Source organism: Macrotis lagotis, chromosome 4 (assembly GCF_037893015.1).
Source record: "Macrotis lagotis isolate mMagLag1 chromosome 4, bilby.v1.9.chrom.fasta, whole genome shotgun sequence".
In the NCBI taxonomy this organism is placed as follows: domain Eukaryota; kingdom Metazoa; phylum Chordata; class Mammalia; order Peramelemorphia; family Peramelidae; genus Macrotis; species Macrotis lagotis.
Window position 1 is genome coordinate 74,239,789 of NC_133661.1, and position 24,813 is coordinate 74,264,601.

The following is a 24,813-nucleotide window of genomic DNA, read 5'->3' on the forward strand; positions in this document are numbered from 1 at the left end:
GCAGATTCTGTTCAAAGTCTTGTGGCCAGACTTAAAGGCTAATCCAGTTTAGCCATGATGGTTAAGGATCAGCGAATTCAGGCTTAGCTTTGAGTAGTTTTCACTGCACAGGTCCCTGCAGATGACTCAGAACTAATGACTAAACTATTCAGTCTAATGACTACTCATTAATCCCATTTCATATGTCTGAATGGCTTTACTTCTGTATTCTTCAGCTTATTGAACCTTTACAAAAATAAGTTAAATTCGCACACATTTCCTGTGACCCTAGCCGTTTTTTATTTGCAGGTCAAAGGTACAGCAAGAAATAAATCTTACTAAATGGCTAAAAGCATTTTAGGGTTGCAGCTGGAATATATGTACAGGATCCTTCAGTGTATATCATTTTTCAGTGGCATTGAGAGGATCATAGCAAATGTGCCCACCACTCTGTAACATAAAGAAAGGGAACAGTTTTTGAGAAGAATGTCTAACAACTTTGAAATTGACTGATCTGCTTCTCCCTTGTATTTTTTCTGGCTCTTACTGGGTGGTAGCCTGATCTATCTGTAAATTTAAAAACTATTGAAAATTGAATGCTATAGCTTCTGCAGAGAGAGATAATGACGAAATGTAAAAGTCTAAGAAGAGCTGAAGCAGGTTTGTTATCACAAGCTAGCAGAACCAGGGCAAATGTCGAAGGGAGTTGTCCTTCCAGTTATCTACTAAATTCAGTTGTCTGTTCAACCCTTCTAGAAAGGAACTGTGTCTGTTTTGAAATATTCCTGCTCAACTACTTAAACACATAAACTGGTTACTATCTAGTATATGGGTTTCTAATAAAATAAGGCCTTAACTAAATCTCAACCTAATCTCTTATGCCTCATGTGTTTGTTGTCTAGCTCAAACACTTCACAGTTACTTTGAAGACATATCTGGAACAAATAATCCCCGCTTATTTAGAGATGTTTAAAAGTACATAGAGAATTTAAACAAAGCTTCTTCTGCTTTCCTCTTCCTGTGGGCTTTCTCATTTTAGCATCTCTTCACCAGGTAATCACTGAACAAAGATAAAATTATATCTTAGAAACTAGCCATATGAAAAAAGTGCTCTAAATCATTAATTAGAGAAATGAAAATTAAAGCAAATATGAGGTTCCACCTCATATCCATATTCAGATTGACAAAATTAACAAAAAAAAGGAAAGTGACATGCCAAAGGGGCAGTGGATAAAACCAGTGTTTGTGGAGCTGCAAAGAAGTCAACCATCCTAGAAAGCAGTGGGAACTAAGTCCCCAAAGTTATGAAACTGTATATGGCCTTTGACTCAGTAATACCACTAATAGGTTGATACCTCAAATCAAAGAAAATGCATGTATAAAAATATTTATAGCAGCCCATTTTTCTGGTGGCAAAGAAATGGAGTAAAAGCAACATTGTAAAGATAACTCCATGAGGCATAAGAATTGTTTTTAAAAACAATTTGTATCAACAATCCAGAAATTCTTGCAACACATCCATGTTGTTTAAGTCATACATATGAATGTATCACAACTGTTCTAAAGAACATTGCTCTGAAAAAAATGAGGGTTTAAGGATCTATAATTTTGTCTAGGAGTGTGTGTGTACTCCTCCTTCTGCCACAAATTACAACCTTAGTTAAATGGCCTTTAAGGGCTCTGCCCACCCATCCCCCATAATCCATTGAACTGTGGCAAACCTATTGAATCTATAAACTTAAGATAACATGCTTAAAACCTTTCAAGTTTCAGGACCTACCTCAAGCTTGAGCTCCACAGGCAAAGCTATTGAGAACTCAGGCATACTTGTGACTTTGGGAATGAGATTTCTCTACAGAGACTGAGAAAATTTTATTGTATGTTTTTCAAATAAAATAACTATTCATAACTTATCTCCCCCATTCCCTTCTAAAAGATTGGCAAAATAAGGCACCTTTAAGCCAGTGACATTCAAGGTGCCTTTTCCTTTGCTTTATGCATTTTGGAGTCTTGTCCTTGTCCTTTTGGAGTGTTTTGCAAGTAGCACAAGATAAAAAGGCCTCTGAAAGTACTGATTGGTTTGTAATCATCAGATTCATATTAGTAAGGTGATAGGGGAAAATGACTTTCCCAAACCTAAGTCTTGAACTTAATATCAACTTTAGTTTCTCTTGACAGTAAACTTTCTCCCTTTATAATGACCAAGCTTGGCTCCCAAGAAAAGATAAGGGACTATGTCCATACTTCCAAATGTGGTTGGTGCTTAACTGTGATTTCATTGTTTGCAAGGCACAGTATTTATATTGGGTTTTTTTTTTCCTAGGTGGTCTTCGTGGAGTAGCAAGAGGCGGTCTGACAGGGCTGACCCTTACTAGCCTGTATGCATTATATAACAACTGGGAGCACATGAAAGGTTCCATGACACAACAGTCACTTTAGAGTTTGTACTGAGAACTGAATGGATAGAAGACACATCAAAAGTTCTTCAAGTTGATTTGTAAAATCAATTTGGGGTAATATTCTGATCTACCTACATTTAGTATGAAAAACAAAAACAGGATCTTTTGTACTGTCATGAAGATCACTGGCACAGTTTACCAGGACTGGCACTTCTTCCAGCCAGTAGTGTTGGAGCCAAAAGCATCTGATGCCTCATTGAGTAGCACAGTCATCATTTTCTCCTTTGAGAACTGCATGTCCACTCTCTACTACCCTTGAACTTTTGAAATAAGACTTGTTCCCAGATTCAGGTCACATAATTGTCATCATATCACAGATTTATTCATTTAATGATTGTGAACTATACTACACTGCTTTATTCCCAATAAAGAGTGTTCTTAGAACCAAAAGTCATGATGTCAGAATAAAGATGCATACCATTTCTGTCTGTCATAACCAAGGCTCATATTTATTTGTAAGTAGTTTAAGTAAAATGATGTTTCATTGGTTCATATGTGGGACCATTTATCAATAAAAAGAACTTAAAAATTTAGGATACATAATTAATCTTCCCTTTGGGGAGCTTCGCTTGAAGAATACAACATTGCTCTTAATTTGTGTTAAGTTTTTGTTTTTGTATGTTTTAATGGGAACGTGCCACAAGATAGGAATAAAACATAGTAAAATAAGACACAAGGCAACTTTTTGGTGGTTATGCTTTTAATGGGGATCGTCAGCAATTGTATAAAATGCATTACTGCAAACAATGTTTTACAGACTCAATAGTATATTGTCAAGAGAAGAATAAATGTGTAACACAGTAAAGTCTACAAAGTTTCTAAGCCTAAAATGTGAAGTTATTTTAAAAGATTTTGAATCAACTGCACCAAACAGCTATCATTAAATTTGTTCTAAATAAGGTTAAATAGAGTCTGTGTAAGACTGTATAACATTTATTTCTAGTGAAGTGGTCCAGAGAACTCTCAAGAAGCTTGTCTAGCTCTAGAGATCCCGTAATCCAGGCCAATACCATTAGAGCTAAGGATTTCCAAAAATCCAAATTCAGAAAGGAAAATGTTATTAAAGTCTGATATAAAGTTTCCTATTGAGAAAGAAGATAAAAACAGCACAAATCTGTTAGTACTAGGACAGTGTTTTTGAGCTTGACTTAGGGACATTTGAGGGAATGTTTTGCAATTTTTTTTATAAATAACTGCCCCAAGGCACAAGTAGTCAAGATGATCTATTAAGATGTTTTATAGGCTTAAAACAAAATTATCCTTGTTAAAGATAGGCATTTCATTTCCTCATAGCTGAAACATAGTTCTCTAGTACTACAATTCAAGATCTTCCTATTACACGGGATACACCAACAATACCTATGGATAATAGTTCAAGTATAAAAGAGCATTTTGTGGCAAGCCAAGAACTGAGCAGTCTTTTCATTCTACTAGTCAATTCATTGACAGTTTGACTACTGTAATACTTTCAGCTTCCAAGAAAAATAATCATTCAGTGAGATGCAGTTGTGTTACAAACTGTCCACAATATACTCTATCTTGACAAATGAATAAAAATACAGGGCATTAAGATAACCAGACAGTCCAATAACCCATAGAGAAGGTTTCAAATTTTTCACAACAGGAAAAAGCTGGAGCAGAGCTAATGAGGATAAAAGCCATTTTACTTTTTTGTTTCTGGACTAGACACTTCGATGTACTGGCAAAGTTATTTTACATATGAAATATAATAGTAAAACTACATACCAGAAAAAGAATCATTGATGACCACTAAGACAATCCAGAGCAAGAAAAATAATTAGACAAAATCTGCAAAAAGGGCAATACTTTTGGTTAAGAGCTGCACTTGGATGTTAAGAAAAAGCAACTTCAATCAGAAATCTCAATATATACTTTCCAAGACAACCCAAATGGCAGATGCAGAGGTCTTTGTAATTGGTAGGCACCCTGACTGAGCACTTAACTAAATGTGTGTATTTTAAATGAGCTCTTCACAAGTGGGCTTTTTTTTAAACTCAGTAATGTTATTGTTTAGTCTCACTAGTTCAAAATCTGGCGGAAAGGAAACGCAATAGTACTAGTTCGACCCAGAAGCACAATGATTCAGAGCAAGCTGCAGTCACTTGGTTCATGGATGTGCGGCGATCAGCAGGATGATGCCTTGGTTTCTAGCGTGTGTTTCCTCATATCTGGTTGGGGGTAAGGGAAAAATAATTCAAATTACTAAAATTTGGCTTCAATGTTACATTTTGCTCCTAGGATAAACAATAAGCAGCATAGCATTTCTGTACATACCCTTTGAACCTTCTTACTAAACTAAAGCCTGGGGAAGATAACTGAATTGCCCAAGATAACACAGCAAAATCTAGAAATAGTCCAAGTCTCTGTTTTTGCAAGAAAATGGGGTTAAGTGACTTAACAAGGTCACATGGCTAGGCAATTACTAAGTGTCTGAGGCTGGCTTTGAACTGAGGTCCTCCTGACTCCAGGAGCCACTGACCCACCTTCACAATGTTTTAAAAAACATTGCCGGATCAGATGACTGCAGAGGATCCCTTCCCACTCTATAAATTAGAAGCCTATGAAACTAATCAGGTTCACATTACCAATTATAACACAGAACTATCTATCGGGCACAGTGGATAGAGCACTGGGCTTGAAGTCACAAAATTCAAATATAATTTCAGACACTAGGTGTGTGACCCTGGGCAAGTCACCTACCCGTTTGCCTCTTTCCTCATCTGTAAAATGAGCTGGAGAAGGAAATGGCAAACCACTCCAATATTGGCCAAGAAAACCCCAAAAAGTATCACAAAGTAATGAACACAACTGAATAACAACCTAGAGGGTAGACTGAGAGGAGGGTTTAGTCTGTTTAAGACCTATTTAGGTCTTAAAAGGATTACCAGATTAAGCCTATGGATAGGTCAAAATCAAATTCAAATCTTTTCTACAAATGTCAGCAAATGGGATTATACCAAATTAAAAATTAAAATACTTGAGTGACTAACTCTCCCGAGTCTATGTACATGAATATGAAAAAATATAAAGTCTGAAAATTCTAATATCTCCCTACCAGTAATTAAACCATCCTGAAAGATCATCTTAATAAAGAATTTGTTAGCTATTTACATGGCAAAAGTGAATGAACATGAGTTTTATAATAATTTATCTTAGTTAATAAATATTTACAGTAAATTGGATCAGTTTACAGTTTTCAGCCATTAATGACAATACTCAGACCTACCTGGACAGGGGTTCGATACAACCACTTGTCTTTATCAACTTTAAGCTGCATGCAGGCAAAAAGATCACAAACTGCTGGCAGGCCATAACGGTCTTGGGGAAAGGCATGTTCTTCATGTAGGGATGAACTAAGAAATGCTTCCTATATAAGTAAGAGAAGTTAATATTCAAGATAAAGAAAAGACTGAAATAAATTCTCAATTACTTGTCCTAATTAGGTAGAGGCCAAATAAATATTTGACCATCCAGCCTTTACCAAGTATCACAATTAAAAAAATGAACTGGCTTTATTTCTCCCACTCATTTTAGACTGTTGAGAGTGCTCATGGAAAGGGAACCTGCAGCCAAATGAGGAAAAGCTATGATAAATAACCCCAAAATCAAAGATAATAGTAGTACATTTACTCTTCCACTGACATTTTGTATGCCACACTTTATTAGTTTGGTATGTGACAGATAAGGAACAAGTCACATACTCTAGATCCTTATGTAATTCAATTCATATGTAGAATGGAAATGATAACATTTGTACAACTTATCTTACAGGTTGCTAGACTTAGAGGGCTTTAGCACTTAAAATGATGTGAAAATTATTAAGACCACTGAAGTATATGAAACACTGACTGTAAAACTGATATAAAAAACAAATTTCTAAATGCATTTCTAAAGCAGTATCTTAGTCCATCTTACCAGTGTTAGTTAATCCAGCCCATGCTTACCTGGGCCTTCTTTCGAAGTAACCACTTATCTTCCCCAAGAGGCTGGCTAGAACTTCCTGTGTTCTTTGAAGGCAATATCCAATCAGCTGCATTAATTGGACAATGCCAAATGGTCATGGGGTTGGGATGAATTTGTTCAGTTGGTGACAACCCCTCCTGATTAGCTTTGTCATCTGGACTGGTTTTTTCCTGTGTTCTTACTTCTTTGGGTTTTGTTTTGATAAGCCAATCTGAGAAGGAACTGTCCAGCAAGACCTTGAGGGGTTCAGGAATTATACAAGGAGTTGGCTTTGGTGTCTTTGCGTGTTCCTCTGCCTCTTCTCTAGAGGGACAAAGCCACATACTCAAGGAGGGTTTCAGCTTCACTGGCTCAGGTTTCAGAACTGGCAGCTGGTCCACTGGAACACCATTTTTATCCCTCCCTTCCTTCTTCAGGAGCCACTTACACAAGGCCTCCTTCTCACATTGGTCTTCACACACACATTCTGAAAAGCTGGTGCAGGGCTCATTGGCTTTGCACACCTCTTCAACTTTAAAAGGCACCTGATGATGCTGAAGAAGCCAACTCTCACTTGATGTGGGGGAAGGAGGTGAGGGCCTCTTCCCTTCCAGGTGCTCATTCAAGCACTTCAGATTTCCCAAATTTTCAATCTCAACACCTTTGGGCTGGTTGCCCTGACAATTACCACAGGAACCAGGCTTGAGAAGCCAATCATTTGCATTAAACTCTTCTCTGAAAGGTTGGAAAAGCTTTGATTTCTCATTTGATTCAAAGTTGCCATTCTCAGGCTCAGGAGAGGTAACCAGCCAATCAGAAAGATCCATTTCTTCTTGCTCAGTGAGATCGAGCTCAGCCCCTTTTTCTATTTCCATAGAGAAAGAGCTGTTACCCTTTGGAGGACTTCTTTTCTCTGAAACATCTTGCTTGTGGAGCCAGTTTTCCAGGCCCTTGAAGTTGCCCCAGATGTTACTGACATTGAGGTTGCAGGTTTGAGAAGGACCCTATCCAAAAAGCATAATGTTAGCATTTCTTGCTATAATTACAATTCTTAGTTTTCTGTACATTATTTAAAAAGATGTTTACTATTAACAGTCACCTCTAAATTAACCGATGGCTGCTGTTCAAAACAGTGTTATGATCAATACTTCAATTAGTATTTAAAGCTTATGTCAACTTTATCACTCTCTACTAACCAAGTTCAAGGAACCTCCAACCTGAAAGTCATTGCCCAAGAAAGGCAACTGAAAACAGCATTCAAAATTCAATAAATCTATGAGGTATTTAGGGATGAATTAATTAAATATATGACCAAATATAGCAGGCTAATTTTTTAATTTTGACCTTTGGCAAAAAAAAAAAAGGCCAGCTACCCCTGCTCTACATAAACAGCTCACCAGTAAATTATTACTCACTCTATTCAGCACAATAGTCATTAAAAAAAAAGTAATCACATACACAAATGTACATATACACGTACCTGGCTACCCATCAAAGTTTGCTTTTTGTTAAGCCAGTCCTGGGGATTGGAGCTGGGCATGTAAGGAGATGGACGGGTTGGGGCAGATTTGCTTCCAAGTAGCCATTCCCGAAGAGGCAAAAAAGTAGGGCGGGATGATGATTTCTGCCAATCAGATGACACTTTGCTTAATTACATTCACCATGTTATTTCCCACTTCATGCCACTCAGCTTGGCCCAGGAAAAAAATGGATCTGAATCTAGGATCTAGACCCAGATTTTCAACACTAGCACATGAGAGGGGAACACAGACTTCCTTGAGCTCCTAATAAAATGAGTTTGGACCAGAGTCTTCCAGTTCTGTGCCCTTACGATAAATACAGCAGGAAAGTAAGTATATCCAGGCTGTGGAAGACTTTAATGCCAAGGTAAGTAATGTGCATTTTATACTAGAAACAAAAGGAAGCCTAAGAAAAAAAAAATTTTTTTAGGTTTTTGCAAGGCAATGGGGTTAAGTGGCTTGCCCAAGACCATACAGCTAGGTAATTATTAAGTGTCTGAGGCCAGATTTGAACTCAGGTACTCCTGACTCCAAGGCTGGTGCTCTATCCACTGTGCCACCTAGCTGCCCCTAAGAAAATTTTTGAGCCTGGGAATGTCATCACAATCACCCCAGCAGTTATCTTTAAGATGAAGACTATTTAAGTTATAATAATCCCAAGCAAGAGGTTATAAAGACCTAAACTAGGAAAGTGACCAAAGAAAAATAATAGGAAAGATGTTTTTGTCTTGGGTATGGAGAGGGACACATATAATCCTCACCACAAACCTGCAAGTGCCATTATTTTACAATGGAGAAAACTAAGGCAAATAGAGGAAATGACCTACCCCATGTACATAGGAGCTAGTAAGTGCCAGAGTCTGTACTTGAACTCAGGCCTTCCTGACTCCTGTGTCCCAGTGCTCCTCTCCCCTGCACACCCCAGGAGACATAGGCACGTGTTTGTGTTGGAAAGAGAGAGCAGAGAGAACCTGAAGGTGATGATGGCCTGGCCTAGGTCACTCATAAGCAAGGGCCAGGTCCTAAGTGGAGGGAATAACTGGCATAACAGAGACCCCACCATGGAGCCAGACACAACCAGCTGCACACTCACCTGCTCCTTCTTGGGAACAGAAGCCCTTCTCTCTCCAAGTGGCCCAGGACTGGGTGAAGCAGGGCAAGTCATCAAGTGTTCAGGAATTTGCTTAAAGGGAAACAGTCATCCTTTTTATCACAGCACAAAATTTCAAATTCAGAAAACTCCTCAAATCCTACAGGGCATCCCCCCATCCTTTTCATTTTGTTTGCTGATTTTGGGTTTTTTTGCATTTGAATATGATTTTCTTTGTGCTTTCATTGGTTCTGATTCTGGTTTTTGTTTAAATGCTTTTAATATATATTGATGTAAGTTTCAGATTCAATTAGCAACTGAAAAAAAAAGAAAGAAAAACTACCAATCTTAAAAGTGAAGAAGACAAACCCAAGGATGATAAAATTAACTGTTTCACTCAAAATGGAAATGAAATACAACATGGATCTAGTCCTAGTCTACTACAAATAGATCTTTGACCTTGAACAAGTCAATTCCCCTCTCTAGATGAACACTTGCTTGTCTCTAAAATGAAAGCAGGGGGTTGCTAGGTGGTGCAGTGAATAGAGCACCGGCCTTGGAGTCAGGAGTACCTGAGTTCAAATCCAACCTCAGACACTTAAAAATTACCTAGCCATGTGGCCTTGGGCAAGCCACTTAACCCTATTGCCTTGAAAAAGTCTAAAAAAAAAAAAGAAATGAAATGAAATGAAATGAAATGAAAACAGGATAAGAATTCTCTTAGGATCCTTTCCCACTTTTAACAATCTAGAAATTTCCAATATGGTACAGGTAAAATTCTCAAAATTAATCAAGCTATACAAAGCCTGCTTCAGCAAGACAAGCTCCCTGTCTACTGGTTACCAAAAACATAAAACCCTCACTCAAATTAGTAGCAAATGCCTCTGTAACAAAATTTATGTCTGACTCTTAATAAATGATTCATTCAGACCATAAATTGAAAAGTGTCATATGAAGAACAAAAATCTAAAAGCTCAACTGCATGAATGACTCTAACAGTACTTTATGAATCTACTTCAATAAGGTAAAAGTGACCCCAAAACTTTTCACTTATTTAGAATTTTATAAATCTAATTAAAAAGGAGCACCAATACCATAGTTGTAAACAATGATTACTAAATTTTCATAAAAACCATCAAACAATAGCTTTAACAAAGCTTATACCATCAGGCACATCAACTATTGAGTTCAGAAACAAATAGCCCAAGTGGTCTTACTACCAACATTAAAGAAACTCACCAAGGTTTTAAGAGAGCCAAATGTAGTGATGGTCTGACGCAGAGAAGTTGTATCAGCCTCAAACAGCAGGACAGTGGAATCTTCAGGTTTGAGGGTCAAGCTACCCAGTCTAAAAGAAACCTTTCTGTTTTAATCACTAAGAACTAAAAATTTTTTCCATAACTCCTAGACCATTCATTTCCACTTCATAAAAAAAAAAAGTTTGTTAACTTTTACTTTAAAAAAAAGTAAAAAGACATAAATATTTAATATACTACTAATAGTTTTATGAAATGTGCTGAGCAGAAAAATCTCAACTAACATAACAAAAAAATTAAAACAATGTAACAATTAAAATTTCTATTTTTTTAACACACACTTAAATAACCAGGGCATTTCAAAGGTTATTTACCTCTCCAGGCACACAGAGACTTGATTGGCTAGATCTTTACTACGGGTACATTCCAACTGGTGAATAAGACAATTGAACTGTCCCAGTAACTATAAGGAAAAGTACAACATAACTTTAATCCTAATGAAAATATATTATATGTCCAAGGTAAAAAGTCATATTAAATTTCAACTGTATTTTAGAACTGTAGTTACATATGCACATATCATGTAAATATATCTTCATATATAAATATAGTACAAAAGGGAAAAGTATAGGCAGTGTACAGCAGTACAAATAATAGACTGAGAGTACTACTGTTTGGGCTTGGGCTCACTGATTCACTTCTATCAGTTTTGGTTTTCCCCATCAAAAAATTAAGAAAACTATCCCCCAGTTCCTTTTCAGTTTTAATAACCTTATGGTTATAAATAATGGTTACGAATCCATCTTACCCAGTAAAGTTGTTGGGCCTGCTGCTGAAGTGTTTCCTCTTTAAGTTGATAGATGAGATCTACCTGCTCATAAAGCCATACCTCACGGCTGCGTAGGCATTCCAGGTGACGGCTTATGCAGCTGTGAATCTGAGCTTTAACCTAAGAGATATTCATGAGTTACATTAGACCTCATACAACAATTTTAGTTCAAAGTGAATTAAATGTAAATACCAGAGAAAAAACCTTTATAATTTAATTTTCCAGCAACAAATCTAGACCTAAAACTTTACTAGTATTTCCTGTAGAAGGTTTAAATTTATATTTACTTTTGCAATATTTTTTAAAAAACAACAAAGTCAATAGCAAATAAGAAGTCAATAATAGGACTCTTACAAGAGTAACACAATCATAAATAATAATTATTATATCTAAGCAATTTTAGACATTATAATTACAATAATCTACAGAATGAATCAGATTTTAACAGTTATCTCTGCCAGTACCCATAGAAAGAGGAGTCATTCATAGTAATAATACCATTTAATCAGACATGCTACTACATGTCAACATCTGATGACAGTTTAAACAAGATTAATGTCAAAATGCCTCAAGAAAAATTATATGAGCAGTGATTCAGAGGTATAAATTGGAAATTTCAAGATAGACAAAAACTAAACACTTTTAGATTATGTTAGTCTACATAAATACTACTATTTTCCAAACATATTTTGCTCTACAACCAAGTGACATTTCAAAATTCTTAGAACTTCAAAATTAACAAATTCTGTCCCTGACCACATAGATCTAAGAGAGACACATTTCAGTAACCTAGATTTCTACAAGAACAGGGGATTATGGTCAGTAGGATGCATTCTTTGACTTGTCTTTTGTTAAGTTCCAAACAATAATGAACTAAATTCTGTAGCAGAAGTGGATTCTAGTTCCCCCCAGAACTGAATCTGTTAAGACATCTAAACAGAAATAAGAGTACAGAAGAGGTAAAAGAAGGGGAAACTAAGTAAATCATATGGGGAACTCTATGACCTAGGGCTTCTTAGTCCCTAACATGATCAACTAACTATACTGTTATCTTAGGCTACAAAGGATGCATTCAGAAACTTCAAACTTCATACTTCTCTCAAGTTGTCTTTAATGTGCTGTTCTGCCCTGAGAACCCCTCCAATGGCCTGCTCCAATTCCTTCCGGGCTTCACAGCATCTGGACAGGGGCTCTTTATTGCTCTGGTCCTGTGATACATTCATGATTGAACCTATTTCTTAAAATTAAAAAAAAAGCATAGTAATAAGGTGAACATTAATTCTTCTTTCTAAATGTATCATTTTAGACACCTCAACTATCAAAAATTTAGTGATTTTTTTCCAGCATTTCCCATCTAACTCTCAAGTTCTATAAATTTTTATTAAACCTCATGTTAATGGACATTTAAGGCAAGTGCAAGCTGTGATTCCTCTGAATCTATTGAGCAATTTCTCTCAAAGTCAAACAAGTTAATTGTTTTTTATGTAATATAATTACATAAATATAATTCTCTCAAATTTCATGTTAATTCTAATGCAATATATTTATGAATTTATGTAGAATCATATATGTGTCCTTATTTTATAAATTCAAACATTTATTAAGTACCTACTAATACTAGATAGGATGCTAGAGACACAAATATGAAGTGACAATCCGTGTCCGTAAGGAGTTTAAAATCTATCAGAATGGATTCAACATGTACCAGAAGCAGCATAATACAATGCAGAGTGTATTAAAGGTAGAAGTAAAAAAAAAAAAAAAATACTTAATAAAGGATACAAAAAGGCAATAAGAAATTGAAATTTTCAAAGTTCAGGTTTAAAAAATGAAATTTAAGTCTGAAACAAATTATAGAAGGTCTTTTTCTTTAAAGTCAGGATAAATTTGTATTTTACCCTAGACACAATAGCAAGAACATAACTGAACTAGAATAAAGCATTGTGAATGGAGAAGAGAGCAAAGGAGTTATTGTGAAGAAGTTTCATGCGCTATCTTTCTGTTGTTTTTTGTATATTACCATAGTTGTCTGCTCATAATTAAGTTCATTAAAAAATTTTTAAATATATTGTGAAAATGAAATAAAAAAAACTTGGCTCTGAGAAGACCAGATTAGAATATCTCAAGGTCCCTTCAAGTTTTAAAATTCTACCAACTAAAAATTCTATGATTCCAAAAAAGCTGTTAGGATGCCTTGAAGGGTTAGCCCAACTGTCATCTTATAAATGAGCTACAAAAATGATTATGTAATCTAGGAAGTCAACTTGTTCCTAACAATACAAGACCACTTTGGGGCCCCAGGAAGTTGAGTTTCTGTCTATGAAACTAGAAGGAATTTTCGAAATTTAAGGAACAGCACAGTATTATCACCATAAAAGCAAATCACTCAAGTTAAATCAACTAAGTTCAGACTCAAATATCACATCTAAAATATACTAATGCAAATCATGTCTATATCTATCTATCTATCTATCTATCTATCTAGTATAGTTGAAATTACTATTTGAACTAGTAAAGCTCAAATTCAATTCAGGTTGCTGGTATGAACCTTAGCTTATAAAGGATCAAGATTTTCATCCAGTCCTGGAAATGGCAAACAAAATATTTAATGTCTCATTTCACTCATTTTTTTCCCACTGTGTTTTATCATGAAGGTGGACATTATTTTTTCTTCATTCCATGTTGGAACCATGTGATCTTGAATTCAAAATGTGGATACTATGAACAGGGTAAAAAAAATAAGAACCAATGTATGTAAAACATTCTTTTATTTATGAAGACTTAAAAATTGGGGACATTTGATTTCATTCAAAGGTCTCAAAAAAATATGGTCTTCAAACAAGCTCTATCTCATTATCTTCATTGTATTCCTCAGTTCAAAGGAATATCCCAAAGTTTGAAAGCCACTTGGGTACAATCTTGAAAAAAAAATACTTAGTTAATTGATTTTTTCAAACAAAGAATATTATTTAAATCTTTTTTTTCTAAAAAGATTTCCTAATCAAAACATCCCTTTTTAGGATGAGTGGTTTTTTGGCCACTCAGTATTCCCAACATATATTGTCTCCCATGTTGGAACGTAAGTTCTTTGAGAGTAAGGACAGTTTTTGCTTTTATATTTTTATCTACAGTACTTCACATGTAGCATTTTTTATTCATTCTAGCAAATGTCCATCAATATATCTTAAAAAATGCCAATTACCAAATACTAGAGGGTATGCTGAGAATACTTTCAATAGATGGAAAAGCTCTTAAAGAAATCTGGACATATTATGAGCAATCCCTTTTATCCCATAGAAAAAATTTCTATTAAGATTGTAATTCTGTAAAAGGTATTAGAAACTGAAATCTGATTTTTCCCCATAAATTTCATAATAAATGCTAACATTCCAGAGCCAGGGTCTAGAGAAGAATAGATCATCAACTTTGTCTTTCTATTCCATATTTACAAATGTGCATCTCTCTACCACTCTTTTAAACTGATTGTTTAATTAGATTTCCCAACCTCCCAGGATGTCCTAGTTCTGTCAGCATCTCTGCAGGTTATAAAGCACACAGAGTACAATTCAACAAGCCCTTCCCGACCCCAACCCCCCAAAAAGAAGCCCTTACTAAGTGCCTACTTCATGTGAGGCACCAGAGGAAGTCCTAGAAAACGAAATATCAAAGAGCAGAGCTCTCATCCTCAAGAGCATACAAGGTAAAGGAGAATATATTGCATGGACCAGAGATCTGACCCATTGAAGAGTGATGTAGTAAAGGGCACAGTGATAACGAGTAAGAGAGAAAGATGCTTCAAGGCAATCTAAGGAAGGAAAGATCACTTTGAGAAAGTCTTCACGAAGAACATGGCTTCAAGACTATGGAAGATTTCACAGGCCCATGAGAAGGGCATGAGCCCTGCTGAAACATAAGGGGAGTCTAAGACAGGAAAACAGGCTTGAATGAGACATAAACATGGAAGGTCCTCAATGCTGGCAGTTAGTTGATGTGTAAATGATGTACTGAAAAGAGAACTGGCAGGAAGACCAGTTAGTCAGCACCATGATATGGGTTAACTAGTCTAATGCTGGTATCAATGGCTATTATGGAGGCAGATGCAAAATGGATTTGATAACTAAACAGAAAGACAAAAGATAAGAAAACTAATTAATACTGTTCACCTTTACATTTTTTCAAAGAACTCCCAAAATAATTACGGCTAACTTAAAATTTAACATTTTATACAACTTCACTTATACTTAGAAGCTAGTGAAAAAAAACACTTATGCACTACAAATCAGGAGTTTTACAATTCTGATCTTTCCTTTGGATATAAAGATTCTGACAATTACTTAAAATATCTTCATGCCCTATAGTTCTCCACCCAGAAGTGAGAATTTTATGAAAAGCACTTGGATAAATTCAATGAAATTGTCCACTTTAGGAAGGAAAAATAACAGATTTACTCTCAATGACATAAAGTTTGTTTGGCTTTTTTCCCCAGGGAAGCTTCCACTTGCAATTCAGTAATAGGATTTCTTTTTGTTTTTTAATAACACATCTAAAAGGAAGTGAAACTCAGTTGACAGAGTGCAAAGATCATTACAGTGTTTTTTGTATTTGTGATGTTTTGGGAAGAACGAGAGACCTAAGTTTTCGTTCCAGCTTTATGATTAACTGGGTCACAAGCCATAAGAACCTACTACCTCATATCAGAGAGAATGATGTTCCAAGTAGCATTTTACTGAATATAAAGTCCATGAGGTTAAGGAGATATGCTGGATCAACAGCACATAACAGGCCACAAAAATAAATGTTTGTTAATTGAGGTGACACCAAACAATGGGGACCAGTGGACATAGCAAAAGCTCAAATACAAAAGACCCTAAAACTATTCAAATGAGATCTTAATATAAAGCCCTTTGTAAATCTTAAAGTGCTAGATAAATGTGAATAATTATTCAAACTGGGGTGACTAGGTGGCACAGTGGAAAGAGAACAGGCCCTGGAATATGGCCTCACTTATCTGTGTGGCCTTGGGGCAAGCCATTTAACCCCATCTGCCTTGCAAAAAAAATTATTATTAATATTATTATTATTATTATTATTATTATTCAAACTGTAGTTTTTTTCCCCAAACCAGTGACAGCTCTGAGTACCAAGGGGCATGGAGTTGTAGAAAAGAGAAACAAGATTTACAAGGAGCAGTTTGGAACTCTGTAGCTGGTTATTTATTTACTTGAGGATAAGGAATTCTATTTCTCTGTAGATGTATGTGGAATATCATTCCTTGATGGACTAATTATTGGCAGGGAGAGATGGGAGTTAAAAACAAATTACACCCTATCAGAGATTCATTTGGACTATAAGACTCCAGAATTAAAATAAAATGACTGTAGAAAGGATTAGCTCTATTGTTCACTTACTCCTTGGTATTAACTTTATTACTAAAGATTTTTAGTCTGATTTTTCACTAGAATTCAATTTTTTTAAACTCTGGTGACATCAAGATTAGAATTATTGGGGAAATCAGAAATTATTTGATACTTACCACTTTAAAATCCTACTACTTTTAAAATCCTTCATTTAATACTGACTAATATCTATAATTTTCCAGGGTTTTCATTCCTCTCATACAGTCTTATCTAAAATTCTTTAGAAAATAGCCCTGCTAATGATGAAATGCTTAGACTGATAAGAATGAAGTTAGAGTGAGATTACAAAACAGGAAACCTAAGAGTGCTTTTTGCTTCAACTCTGCCCCTAATTAAGTCAAAAAGATATTATGTAAGTTATTTATTTACCTGAGGATAGGGAATTCTATTTCTTTACAGGTGAAATGAGAGGATTGGGCTAGAACAGGGGTTCTTTACCTGCATCTATAAACCTCTATTTCAGCAAGCTCCTGAATTTGTGGGGTTTTCTTTTTTTTTAATTATTTTGATAACTGTCAGTCACTTGGTTTATTTTGGTAAGAATAAAAACAAAATTGGTATTTTATATTAGTCATTTAAAAAAATTATTCTAATAAAGGGTTTGTAGGCCTTTGAAAAAAGGTCCATAACAGCAAAAATATTTAGAACCACATTCTTTATTATCTGATATCATATAAAAAAACTTTTGCTCTTTTTCTTAGTCTCATCTATTTTTGCAAGCATTTGAAAACTTTATAGAATAAAGATGTTTTAAAACCTTAATGCAATTGTTCATATAAATATAAATTTGATTTTTCTGATTAAATACTTGGTTAGCAGTACAAATACTTCAGCTGAACAAAGACAAGGGGATCAGTTTTTGAAACCACGGCTGAATTAAGTATTGACTTTTCGAAAAAAGAAGCCGTCTAGATTTCTGGATTCATGTGCAAATGTTCCCATTTCTCAATATTTCTCAAGTTCAAAAATAACAAAAAAATTTAAACAAGTATTTTAGTAGCAAAACTGGAACTAGCAATCATTAGATTTGTTAAAGTGCTTCAATTTACCTTGAAATGGTTCTTTTCAGAGTGAGGCTTTCTTCCTTCCAAACGTTTGATTTTCTGAAAAGAAAAAAAGTGTCACAGTCCATGAAGTGACTGGCGCCCTGCCCTGTCCAGCTCTTTCCGGCCGGCCCCGGCGGCCCCGGCCCCGCGCCGCGCAGTCCGCCCTCGCTCACTCCACTTTCTGGGCTTCGGAGGACACCCTGGGGCAGTCCCGCGGGCTTAGCGCCCCGCCCCGGCCGCCCCGGCCGGGGCCGCCCCGGGGTCTGACAAGCTGCAGCCCGCAGGCTCCGCTCGCCTCCCCCGGCCCCTGCGCCACGTAGTCCCAGTTTCGGGGTGCTTTCGACGCGCCCCCTCGGAAGACCCCCTCGCCCCCGGGCCGCGGGCCGCCGGCCCCGTACCTCCCGGGCTGACGCCGCCGAGCCGGCCGGGCTTGGCTCCGAGGACCCCGGGCAAGCGGACGCGGCGGCGCCGATATATCAGCGGCGGCTGCGGGCGGGCACTTCCCCGGGAGGCGGCCCCGCGCCCCGCCCCTCCCGCCACCTGACTCCTGCGTCACGGCCGCCACTGCCCGGCCCGCAGCGCGCACGTCCGCAGCCGCGCAGGGCCCGGCCCGCGGGGCGCTGCTGGCCGGAGGTCTGCTGGGCGCAGGTCGGCCCGGCCTCCCCCCGCCCGCGCGGCCGCTCCTTTCCCGGGGCTCCCAGGCGGCCCGGCTCGGCCCCGGGGCCCCGGCCCGCTCCAGGCCAGAGATGCCCAGAAACGGATGCAATCTGGGCGGCCACACACACCGGCAGCGACCGGGGCCTGTGCGCACCCCGGACCGCACACAGATGCGCGCTGACACAAAGGCGTGTCACACACACACACACACACACACACACACAACCCTTGTCTAGCTCTATGTCTGAAGTCTGGCCCCACGCGGGTGTCCCTCGTCCAAAGGTCAGACTGGGACCAGCCCCACAACTGAGTGGAGGCAGCACGCGGGATGGATGCATTCCAGGGGCAGCTGGACACTACCCGTTGCTAACAAAGATAATGTGAAAAATGACTTGTATAGATTGATCACAACTGAAAAGATTTTATTACTATTTAGTTAGGAATCTGACCAGCCAAATGCAAGCAATTCACAATTCACACACCTTTAAATTAAATGAATGGAAACAAATCCAGAAAATGTTTCTTCCTGGCTCTTTCCATGCAAAATTCTCTCATACTAGGACTATGGGAATAATGCTTTTTTTCTTGAAAGAAGATTAATGCAAATAAAGATGGTGATTCTGGGATATAACTTCAAATGTGAAAACTATCCATTGTAAAAATTCTCCAAAGGTACTAGACTTTGCTAAAACAGCTAGCAAAGAGTAATAAGGAGCAGAGGATCACTTTGCCTCTATTATCAAACAATACCCGTTCTAAGTTTTCTGAGCACTTTATTAAGACAACAACAAATCAAATACCAGTTAAGCAACAGTCCAATGTCAGACATTTCAAATTCCACTGATTTTAAGATTAGATAAAGAATTGACCCTGTACTTTAAAGGGGATGCCGTGCCTCACCACTTTTAAAGTCACCACTTTAAAATACAGTGGATTATACTGGGTAAACCTGAGTAAAATATCTAATTAGTCAAAAAAAAAGTAACTTAAAATTCATTTAAATTATACAAGTGAAAACAATTTTGTACAAGTGACTAAGCTGTTCATATCCTATGACCCAGTGATCCCAATGGGGGCATATATCTGAAGACAGGGAGTTTACATTTTATATGGCAAATAGCATACATCTATATAAGTATATATAAAATAAAGGCAGATAATGGAGATGGGGGACTACCAACTATTGGGATCAGGACTTGAGCTGAGTCTGAAAGGACTCAGGACTCCAGAGGTAGAAATCAGAAGGGAGAGGGTTCTAGGCAGGGATAGCTTGTGCAAAGGCCCAGACAGAGATGGAAGATGGAATGTTAATATATAAGGACAAATGAAGGCCAATTTGGCTGGACTGAAGAATTAAGAGAAAAGATCTAACATGAAATAAGTCTGTAAAGAGAAGCCAGAACCAAATTGTAAAAGGCTCTAAATTGTCAAAGAGAATTTTTATTTGTTCCTACAAGTAACAGGGAGACATTGGAGCTTGTTGATCAGGGAAATGATATGGTTAGCCCTAATTTTGAAAAAAAAAACACTCTGGCAAGTACGTGGAAGACAGAATGAAGGGGGGGAAAGACTTGAGACAAGGAAACCAATTAAGAAGCTATTAAAATTGCAGGATTCAAAGTGATGGCCCTCTTATCTGGAGGAGAAAAATGTCAGATCTAACTGGAGATGAGTAATCAAGGGGGATGCCAAGGCTTTAAACTTAGGTGACTAGGGATGCATTTGACAGAAATAGGAGTCTGGAGGAAGATAATGATTTTTTAGACATACTGAGTTATATACCATGGCAGAAAAAGAACACAGAGAACATACAGACTGATAAATTATGTGTGGTTTTTATTTTTGGTAACAAAAAGGAATTAACTATTAAAAAAAAGTTTATGATGGCCTAATGAGAGACCCATTAGGTAAAGACAAGCTTCTTTATTAATTCTCTTTTTTTTATTTTTTTGGTTTTTGCAAGATAATGGGATTAAATGACTTGCCTAAAGTCACACAGCTGAACAAATTAAAAATCTGAGGATGAATTTGAACTCAGGTCCTCCTGACTCCAGGGCCAATACTCTATTGACTGCACCACCAAGCTGCCCCTCATTAATTCTCAGTATCTCTAACTGTCCTAAGCTGACCACAAGTAACTTGAAGTTTTGTTACAATTAACAAGTAATAATTAAGTTAAAAATCATAAAATCATAGACTGTCAGAAGTGGAAGGGACCTTACATATCATCTAGCTGAACCTCTTCATTTCATAAATAAAGCTACTGAGACTCAAGAGAATTAAGATAATACTAGTTTAGAGTAAATTACATAGCCAAGTCTAGAACCTACAACTTCCAGTCCATGGGACCAATACTCTTTCCAGTACATTATACTACCATAAATCAAAAATCATTCCAACAAAAACTACTGTACATTAGAGAAAATAATTAGTGTTACCCTAGGTCATTATGTCATCTGATTTCTATAATACACTATTCAAATATTCTTAATAATCCATTCTATGAAGGTAACATGAGTTCTTGACCAGATTTGATAGTTCTTCATAAATTACTTCCAGTGGCTAGGAAGAAGCCTTCTGGTCTATTAATCTACTTTGTTCCCATGTAATGAAATGAAGATTAAAAATTTATTTCAGGAAATCCAATAATTCCTTTCTTTCTGCTTTAAAAATGTGTAACTATGGGTGGGGAATTTTATTTCTCTTACATTTATATGATCATGTGTTTCACACTAATACTATTTCTTCTCTTCTACTATATGATGTCCTTCACTCCCACACACAGCAAATTATGATACATACTTTTCCTTCTTAATCTTTCAAGAAATAAAACCTAGCAGTTCAAATTTCTCACCAAGTCTAGATAACCTTTACTGAAGTTGAAATCCTCTCCAAGAAGTATAGTATCATTGGCTTCATATCTGCCTATTTAATTCAACATTTTTAAGTCCTGACATAATTAAATTTTTTAGAAGAACTACTGGGCAGCTAGATTTCAGTGATAGAGAACCAGACCTGAAGTAGGGAGGACCTGAAATCAAATGTGACCTCATACACTTGATACTTAACAGCTGTGACACTGGACAAGTCATTTAACCCCAGAACTATTGGTTTTAAATTTCTCCTTAACAAATAAAGAAAAATTAACCAAAAAAAAAAAAAAATTAACAAACAAGGAAAAAAAAAAACAAGAACATGGTCTTAGAAAGAATGCAAACAAAACTACAGGAATGTTATCTGACTAGTGGCAAAACTCAGTGCCAGAGATTAACCATTAGCGTTTCTGTGAATTAAAAAAAAATAACAAACAGCGTATTTTCAACCAACAGTCTTACACTTTTAAGTTGTATAGAAACTCCAGTCTATCAACAAAAGTTCTGTGAGCATAAAAACAAAAACAGGCCTGACTTCTAAATTAATTAACCGAAAAAGCCTTAATATATTTAGTAAAAGAAAACATGGCACTATTTATTATTAAAGCACTCATTTAAAAAATCTATTTCCCCCTCCCAATTTTAAATTAGCATAACTTCTAAGAGTTTTTCCCCCATAAAAATAAATTGTCCCTTCAAAATAATAGATTCCTAGCTTAAAATAAAATTCAAAATGTATCCAAGATGAAATCATTAACTGAGTGACTTAGCTTCTTATTGTAACTAGACAATTAAGCAAAAAGTCCTTCATTACAACAACTATTCACCAATTTTAACTGTCACTTAATAGAGTAATAAGTAAAATCAGAAATCTAAAACATTCAAAACTGGGTGGGGCTCAAAATAAATTCTAAACATGAACTCAGCCAATTAGTTTTTAGCAAAAGACATTTCTTAATATTTGACAACTCAGAATAGGCCAGGTTTTAAAGGTGGGCAGACAAATGAAATAAAATGAATTGTTTCAAAATTAATTCTATTATTTACTAGCCCATAAGAGATCTGACTGATTAGATAATTCAAAGACTAATCATGATACTGAAAGATAATCTCCAAAAATAAAAATCAACTTACAATTTAATATTCCAGGAGTGCTATAACTACTAGATATAAATATAATTCCATTCATCAAACATTAATTAAGCATGTGTCGGGTTGTATTATTACAGGAACTTGGAAAGAGACAAAAAAAATTTTAAATGCCTTATAGACTTTATAATTTGTGTTAGGGTGAAGAGTGGGAGGGAGGATCAGGAAAGAATATGATATACTTAATAGCTGGAATAAAAATAAATCATAAATAACTAAGAGCTCAAAATTCTAGGTGAAATTTAAAGAAGTAGAAATCACTTCTAATGAGGGAAAGGTAGAATTTAGGGGAGATTAGGGTCTAAGTGAACAAAAAAGCACCCAGAGGAAAGAGTTTAATTACTTTAAAAGTACAGGAATGTCATGGGATTCACCCAGTTTAATTGAGTGTGTACAAAACTTCTTGGTCCTCTCAGATAAATTCCCCAGAAAGATGGAATAGATGGTGGAAGACCTTGAATGTCAGACTAAACATGGATTTTATTAAGTTGTGAAAGTCTTAGAACAGAAACCTCCCAAGATCAGACCAGTATAAAGCCAATTAATATGCTCAAAAAACCACAATGTTATCTTCACTAGCTCCCCTTTCTAAACCTTTTAGCTTATCTCCGAATTCAAAACACAAACTGTTAATCCTGCTAAATTAGGTTTCTATTTTTAAACTTGTGAAAGAAAAACTATTATGTAATCACCAATAAAAGATTTTCCCACTTTTTTTGTTTTTGTTTTTGCAAGGCAAAGGGATTAAGTGGCTCGCCCAAGGCCACACAGCTAGGTAATTATTTAGTGTCTGAGGTCACATTTGCACTTAGATCCTCCTGACTCCAGGGCTCTATCCAACCTAGCTGCCCGGATTTTCCCATTTTTAAAAAAGGATCCTCCATCAAACATATTCAATACTAGGAACAAGCCTGAACAAACACCGATTTTACTGGTATAGAGAACCCTCAAGTGAGAAAACACTGTAAGTGCAAAGGTGGATTCCTCATCTTTATTCTATTTTTTGTAGTTTTTGCAAGGCAAATAGGGTGAAGTGACTTGCCCAAGGCCACCTTCATCTTTATTTTAGGAGTTTCAGAAGAGCAATGGATGGAACAAAGGCCCGGAGTCAGGAGGACCCGAGTTCAAATCCAACCTCAGACACCGGATACTCGCTGTGAGACTTTACCACTCCCTAGTCAGAAATAAAGGGAATTTTGTAAAAAGAGTCCCGGGGAGCCGCTTAGGGTGTGCGGGCGCACGGCCAGCCCCGGGCGGTAAGTGGGCCTGGAACCCAGACCTTCCCGTTTCAAGGTCTACATTGTAGCGGCTGCAGCGGCAACAGTAGCTGCTGTGGAGAGGAAGGAAGCCCGGCGCGGAGGCCCAGGCCGACCCGGGGCCTGGCCCGGCGGGGGAGCGCGGAGCCCGGCTAGGGGGTGGGGGTCGCCAGGGCCCGCAGGTGAGGGGGCAGAGGAGGGGGGGCGGGGCTGGGGGCACCTCGGACTTTGGGACCCGCCCATGGGGCACAGGGATGAATGCCCCCCCCGGGGCGCCCCTTCCTCTCCCAGGCCCCCCCGGCGGGCGCTCGTGGGCACATGGTGGGGGAGGGGCCGCGGGCAGAGGCGGCTCCGGGGCCCCGCAGGAGGGGCCCGGCCCGACCCGGGCCTCCGAGAGCGCAGCGGGCGGCCCCGGGGCAGGGGGACCCCCGGGGGGCGCGTGTCTGTACGTCTGTCCGCGTGCGCGCCGGGCCGCGCCGCCCTTACCTGGCCGGCCGCGCCGCCCTTACCTGGCCAGCCGCCCCGCCGCCGTGCCCAAGCCCCGGCCGGCCGCAGCTCCGAGAAGCACCACGACTGACAGCGGCCCCGGCGCCAGTCTCGCGAGAGCTCCGCGCCCCCCCCCCCCCCACGCCGCGGCCTCGCTCCCCGGCCCGGCCTTCCACCACTCTCGCGAGATCTCGTCCCGAGCCGGAAAGCAGGTCTCGTCCGCCCCCTGCCGGCGGCCTGCAGAGACGTCCGAGGCGGAGCTCCTCGTCCTTGAGACCTTGAAAGCCCGGCCGGGGCCGGGGCCGGGGCCGGGGCCGGGGCCGGGGCCGGGGCCGGGGCCGGGGCCGGGGCCGGGGCCGGGGCCGGGGCCGGGGCCGGGGCCGGGGCCGGGGCCCTGGAACTAAGGGGGTGCTCGAGAGGGACGGAGCCGCAGCCCTGCGTGACTGTGGCTTTGTTTGTCTGTTGTATTTGCATTGTGTGTGTGTCTTTGTATTTCTGGATCTGGGTCTGTGTTGTGCGTCTGTTGTATTTGTATTGTGTGTATTTATATTTGTGTATTCATGTTGTGTGTATCTTTGTATTTCTGTGTCTGGGTATCAGCGTTTGCGTGTTGTGTCTGTGTGTGTTGTGTATGTCTGTGTGTTGTGTGTCTGTCTGTGTTGCATATCTGTATTTGTGCTGTGTGTGTTGTGTGTGTCTGTATTGTGTATATGTGTTTATGACTGTGTATCTATCTGTGTGTTGTGTTTGTGTGATGTGTGTCTGTGTTGCATATCTGTGGTTTGTGCTGTGTGTGTGTCTGTATTGTGTGTATGCGTTTGTGACTGTGTATC

General features: G+C 38.3%; 2 protein-coding genes across 6 annotated transcripts in view; one reads left to right on the plus strand and one right to left on the minus strand.

Annotated features, from left to right (window-relative positions):
• LOC141521041 (mitochondrial import inner membrane translocase subunit Tim23) overlaps positions 1-3,700 on the plus strand; it is a 23,218-nt gene extending 19,518 nt beyond the window's left edge. Inside the window, exon 7 of the mRNA XM_074233147.1 lies at positions 2,303-3,700. Coding sequence (XP_074089248.1) covers positions 2,303-2,418 — 116 coding nt within the window. The 3' untranslated portion in view covers positions 2,419-3,700. The remainder of the gene's footprint in view (positions 1-2,302) is intronic.
• Positions 3,121-24,087, minus strand: NCOA4 (nuclear receptor coactivator 4). Of its 5 annotated transcripts, none has more exons than XM_074233142.1 (11): positions 24,004-24,087; positions 17,563-17,616; positions 12,191-12,333; positions 11,076-11,216; positions 10,642-10,730; positions 10,251-10,359; positions 9,015-9,104; positions 7,882-8,025; positions 6,404-7,405; positions 5,686-5,826; positions 3,121-4,627 (listed from the first exon to the last, which is right to left on the minus strand). In XM_074233142.1, exons 3-11 carry the CDS (start codon positions 12,317-12,319, stop codon positions 4,622-4,624), a joined length of 1,851 nt encoding a protein of 616 aa, XP_074089243.1. In that variant the 5' UTR covers positions 12,320-12,333; positions 17,563-17,616; positions 24,004-24,087; the 3' UTR covers positions 3,121-4,621. The 5 variants fall into 5 exon arrangements, with proteins under 5 accessions (XP_074089243.1, XP_074089246.1, XP_074089244.1 ...); XM_074233145.1 differs by lacking the exon at positions 24,004-24,087 and adding an exon at positions 23,981-24,003; XM_074233143.1 differs by lacking the exon at positions 24,004-24,087 and adding an exon at positions 17,958-18,056.
• Between the last annotated feature and the right edge of the window lie 726 nt (positions 24,088-24,813).

What these genes read in the sequence shown, in the direction of transcription:
- NCOA4 (XM_074233142.1), bottom strand. Translation starts at nt 12,319, where the DNA reads ATGAATGTATCACAGGACCAGAGCAATAAAGAGCCCCTGTCCAGATGC. An exon ending in GTCTCTGTGTGCCTGGAGAG is followed by an intron (nt 10,360 to 10,641) that starts GTAAATAACCTT and finishes GGTTTCTTTTAG; the next exon opens with ACTGGGTAGCTTGACCCTCA. An exon ending in TTGGCTCTCTTAAAACCTTG is followed by an intron (nt 9,105 to 10,250) that starts GTGAGTTTCTTT and finishes TTTCCCTTTAAG; the next exon opens with CAAATTCCTGAACACTTGAT.